At 39.2% G+C, this 6,000-nt stretch overlaps 1 protein-coding gene across 1 annotated transcript in view; it reads right to left on the reverse strand.

The window, feature by feature from the left end:
• Positions 1–5,636, reverse strand: part of LOC140236867 (cytoplasmic dynein 1 heavy chain 1-like) — a 76,322-nt gene extending 70,686 nt beyond the window's left edge. The window contains exon 1 of the mRNA XM_072316811.1: positions 5,326–5,636. Coding sequence (XP_072172912.1) covers positions 5,326–5,551 — 226 coding nt within the window. The 5' untranslated portion in view covers positions 5,552–5,636. The remainder of the gene's footprint in view (positions 1–5,325) is intronic.
• Between the last annotated feature and the right edge of the window lie 364 nt (positions 5,637–6,000).

The following is a 6,000-nucleotide window of genomic DNA, read 5'->3' on the forward strand; positions in this document are numbered from 1 at the left end:
ACGCCGGGCCACCAAAAAAGCCGGATGTTTGCCTTTAGTTTTGAAAATGAACAGCGGTAACTATCGGCTCCGTAAGCTGCTAGAATATATATTAATGTCAGATGTTTGCTCTTAATTTTGGAAATGAATAACGGTAATATTCGACTCCGTATTATACAAAAATAAATGTCGGATGTTTGCTTATACTTTTGGAAATGAATAATGGTAAGATTCTGCTCCGTACGGTGCTGAAATTAATGTTAGAAATTTGATTTTGCGTTCGGAAATGAATAAGGATAAAATACGGCTCCGGAAGATGCTGAAATAAATATCGAATGTTTGCTTTGACGGTCGAATATAAATGATAATGATATTCAACTCCGCACGATGATGAAATAAATACCGGAAATTTACTTTTACGTTCGAAAGTAAATAACAATAATATTCAGCTCCGGAAGATGCTAAAGTAAATGTCGAATTATCCCTTTGGCGTTCGGAAATGAATAACAATAATAATCAACTTCGTACAACGATGATATAAATGTTGGATATTTGCTTTTACTTTCGAAAGTGAATAGCAACAACATTCGGCTCCAGAAGATGCTGAAATAAATGTCAGATAATTGTTTTTACGTTCGGAAGTGAATAACAGTAATATTTTGCTCCATACGATGCTAAATAACTGTCGGATGTTTGCTTTTAAATTTCGAAATTAATGACAGTAACATTTAACTGCGTTTCATGGTGAAGTTAATGTTTGCTTTGACGTTCGGAAATGAATAACAATAGTATTCAACTCTGTCCGATGATAAATAAATGTCTGATGTTTACTTTTATGTTCGAAAGTAAATGGCAATAACATTCAGCTCCGGAAGATACTAAAATATATGTCGAATGATCCCTTTGACGTTCGGAAATGAATAACAATGATATTCAGCTCCGTACGACGATGAAATGCCGAATGTTCGCTTTTACGTTCCAAAGTAAATAGTGCTCAATAACATTCGGGTTCGGAAGATGCCAAAATAAATGTCAGATGATTGCTTGAACGTTCGGAAGTGAAAAGCAGTAACATTCTGCTCCATAATTAAGATGCTAAAATAAATATCAGATATTTGCTATTTTTTAACATTTCGAAATGAATAACAATAACATTCAGTTGCGTTTGATGTTAAAGTAAATGTCGGATGTCTGCTTTGACGTTTGAATGTGAAAAACAGTATTACATTCGGCTCCGTTACGATGCTGAAATATGTCAGATGATTCATTTCACTTTCGAAAGTGGACAGCAGTGACATTCGGCTCTTTCGATCATAAAATAAATGTCGGGTGTTTGCTTTTGAATTTGGAGATGAATAACGGTAATATTCTGCTCCGTACGATATATAAGTAACAGATATAACCGTATATATCCGTACAATAAATAAGTAACAGATTGTTGCTTGTACGTTTGGAAATGATTAACGATATCAATCGGCTCATAGATGATAAAATAAAGAGCGGATGTTTGCTTTCACGTTCGGAAATGAATAAGGATGATATTCAGGTCCGTAAGATGCTAGAATGAATGTCGGTTTCTTTTTTTTTTTACATTTGAAAATGATTAACGGTAACATTCGGCTCCGGAAGGTGTTAAAATACTTGTAAATGTTGGATGATTGCTTGAATTTCCATCAGAAATAAATAACGGTAATTTTTGGCTCTTTACGATGCTAAAACAAATGTCGGATGTTTACAATGTCTGCAAATGCTCCCACTTTCTCATTTCAAACGTAAATTTTGACCACTTTAATAGGCATCAACTTTTATGATAATCTATAAGCCTATTTACGAAATCGTAGCACTCAGAATAACGGTTTAAGATGACTAAATTTTCTATTCATTTATTTTAGACGTGGGTACCTGTATCACTTCAGTAATACTTGATATTTATTTTTCTGTTCAGTAGGACCGGTAGTTTTGCTTGTTTGTTTCTCTTTTCGAGCCACCACAAAATAAAAATCAATCATTTTGGTGGCCCGATCGGGCCACCAAAATAAAAGTTAGTGTGGAGCCCTGGCCTTTTGTGGATAAAGTGTCTTGCTGAAAGGCAAATATCGGGCTTCGAGGGGATTGAAACCGCGAACCCGTACCATTAAATTGATTTAGATTTTACTTGTACTTGAAGGTCAACTTTAGATAGCTTTTTTTTTTTTTTTTTTTCGATACAGCTGGGACTCCATGCGCATTTATTTACAACAACAGTATAATCGGAAGACGAGCAGAAAGAATGTCAGCACCAGAAGTAATCGCACCGGGCCAAAAGGGGAAAAGGAAAAGTATATCCTGAATCTACCCCCACATCGACAAGAAGACAAATGAAAAAAAAAAAAAAAAGAAAAGAAAAGAAAATGAATGTACCCACATGACGCATAATTTTGGAAAATCTGCGGGATATTCGTTATTTAATTTTGCTGTGTTCAAACTATACACCAGTATAGCTTTTCGAGTGTGATCTTAATGCGTATGAATGTTCTATGGACTTTAGGTATATAATGCGAAAGAGGGTAACTATACAACAATTAACGACATTGATAACGCCAAACAATAGGAAATTTCAGAGTGCAAGAAAAATAAGACGTCCCGGAAGTACGCCAGACATCATAATTGCTTTTTTTGTTCCTTTCTAGCTCCACAGCATCACCTAGGAAAATCGATTTGACCAAGAACAAAAGCGCGTCCCTCTTTTCTTCCTGGGCAATTACCCCGGACCCTTCCCCTGGCCCTAATCCTAACCATAACCCAAACTCCTCACCCTAAACCTAACCCTAATCTTTACTCTAACCTAACCAGTATTTAACGGGGAGGGGGTAATTGCCGTCTGGGGTTAATTGCCCGGATTAGGTTGCAACACACAACAAAAACCTCTTCCCTAGCCCTACACCTTCCCGATCTCCGTGTGTTGTCAGGTGAAACGACATGTTCAAATACAAGAATAAGACAACAGTAGGTATTGATTGAAACTCGACACCCATTCATGCCAGCCAGGCCAGGCTGAAATGTAACTTCGAAGCACATTCCGACAGCTGGCTGGCAAAACCACATGGCAAAGGAATTTGCGCGCGCGTGTGGATTGCTCAATAAAATTGGAGGGCCTGGGAGCGGGAAAACAAGGGTGATTACTGAGTAGTCTGTGAGTTATCAAAAGCAGACCTTTCGAACAATTGCAAACGTCATGATACTATTTTGTCTTCCTTTTGGACTGAAGAAAAAAAATCACAAAGACGAGTTGAGTACACGTTGTATCACAATTTTTTTACATAGCCATGCAAAACGATTACTACACTCATGTCATGACAAGAAGAATCAATATTCCAAGACAAATACAAAGCAGCCTCGGGTACTGACGGTGACAAGAAACGCCACGCATTCACAATGCACGTTGGGGAGCAACAGGGAGGTGGGAAGAGACTCTTCCCGCCTCCCTGGGAGCAACATGGAGTTGGCAGGGAGGGGTGATCCTGGAGTTTGTGAGATCTTCCCGATACTCCGTGACAACAGGGAGGTGGAAGAGAGACACTCCACCTCCCTGGTGACAACACGACTGTGACGATCTCAAAGCATGGACCCTACCACGCCCAGCAAATCTGCGTGCTACTTCTCAAAAATTTGAAGGAACTTTGTCTCTGATCTGTTGAGTTGTTTTTGCTGAATATCAGGAGCTTTTCATGCCTGACGTTCAAATGGATGGTTGCCAAAAATTTCATAATCTATAAATCTCTCAGTAATTTATTTTAGGCTGTTGATGCTGCCGTAAAGACATTAGAAATTTCATAGGAACTAGTCGTTATAAAGACAAAAAAATCTCCGCACAAAACAAATACAAGTATCTTTTATTGCCATTGGTAGTCAAATTTGTGTTATACAGATACATTGTATGATTAAAGCAATAGGTATAGTATTAACTATTGTATTACACGTAGTAACACTTTCATGGTAAGTTTGACGTTTTAAAAATCGCAGGAGAGTTTTTTATTTTTTTTCTTCTTTTTAAGGAGTGCAACCATTTCTAAACGTGAAGGCAAAAAAAGAATCAACGTTTGTAATCCTGGGTCTTCGACTTGAGCTATCTTTAATTAAACATTCCTTCTCTGTTCATCTCCAAGCCCCCAGACTGTTCATGACCTCCGAGAATGCGCCAGTACGCGCGGTTTCTTCTGTTGATTGGTCTCCCTCACTCTCCACCCCTCCCCATTCCCCACTCTGGCACCTTGGCATCGTGGGATTTTTCATGTTTCTGGGTAAACTTTCATGTGACCACTTGACTCACCTGCTGGCAGTGTAATAATGCGAGCAGAAAGTGGTAGACATTTTCTTCTGCTGCAGCTACTTTTACTGCCGAAATACTCGGCTTTGTCACCACACACTACCACCAGTTATTCGGCGAGACACACGTTGTGTATTGGAATTTAAATGGACTTTTGCACCTTCCAGAATTGAGTAAGTGTCTGACCGTTGTTGAAATCGTGACATCGCTAACGTTAGACAGTTGGCGTTAGTTTTAGCAAGGAGCTATTACACAATAGCTCCTTGGTTTTGGGCTTGCGTATGCGTGATTTGACATGGGTTCAATGTTCGATGTAATATGTTGTCTAGGTGGGTAAAAATGTGGCTTCGAAATTTTTGCTTGCCCGATTCCATTGACTGCGCCCATGAGTACAAATTTGACTACCATGAAAATACGACATTGCCAGGGGAGTTCTGCTCAACTACAAAATCTTTTCGGTATTTGATATCGCTATTTAAATGCCTTCCGCCGGCAGGAAATTGTCCGTAGTAAATATTACGAACGACAGTTACTTAACCGAGGCATCTCCGAGTCTCGCAATTTCCGAGATTTCTTGCCAGTCCACATGACAAGTCCGCTAACGCAAGATCTAAAAATTAACGCACAGTAACGATCTGTAACGCACAGTAACGATCTGTAACGATCATTCACGCACCGTGATCGTTAATTTTGTAACGCAGAAAGATTAACGCAGTACCGATCGGCGCTTGCGTTACACGTAAATTTAACGCAAAGTTTCTTTTGGTATATACTGTAATTGTAATGTAAGAGTGAAATTCTCTTCAATCATTCATTCAGTAACATTAGGCCCTATCTCACAAAACCAGTGAAAACACAAGGATTCACTTCATTATTTCACTTCAGTTTGATTCCTCATTGTTGGTTTTGCACAACCGAACCAGTCCATTCAAAGGCAAAGCGACTTTCTCTCTGCTCTGTTTATACAGGTTTATTCTCCTTAGAGTTCATTATTAACATGAAGTGTGGATTTACCGTCGGTTTGGATGGCACAGGCTTACCTTTGGTTACACTTCTTGCCACGAGCAGACTCTGTGTTTGAACATCAGACAAGAACTTCTTCATGTATTCCTTGTGCACTCTGTCTGCTAGGGCGTTGTCCAATGCTGGGGAAGGCTCGCCATCTTCCAGCAGCAAAGGGACGATTTTACGCAAATAGTCAATCAGAACTGCCACATCAGCGACAGCCTGAGTGCTCTGACTTTCTGTGTCACTGTTGTCAGCCATGATGCCGAAGCATCACCTGTATTTGATGCTAAAACATCAGATTTTCACTAAGAATTGTCCCAGTTTTCCCTTCCTGAGCCTCTCAATATTGTGGAAAGGCCGAAAGGCACACTGAAGCTGTTTTTGTGCACACTACCGTACCGGTATACACGTCACTTACACTCCATACACACTCTGCATGCACTCCATCGCAATACACGGGTCTCACCGGGTGTGCATGTGTGGAAAAAAAAAAAAAGAAGAAGAAAAAAAAAAAAGCGGTCACAGCGCCCTCTCTTGATATCGATTTCTACAATCGTATTTCAATCGATAAATTTGATACTCTCACAGTAGGCCTATAATATTTGAATCCGACAAGTACAAATGTATTCCAATTGATTTATAATGATCCCTTGTTACCTGTAAATGATTAGTTTTACACTGCCTTTGCTTCTATTGATCTGCAAGAT

This window comes from Diadema setosum, chromosome 1, assembly GCF_964275005.1.
Source record: "Diadema setosum chromosome 1, eeDiaSeto1, whole genome shotgun sequence".
Lineage (NCBI taxonomy): Eukaryota > Metazoa > Echinodermata > Echinoidea > Diadematoida > Diadematidae > Diadema > Diadema setosum.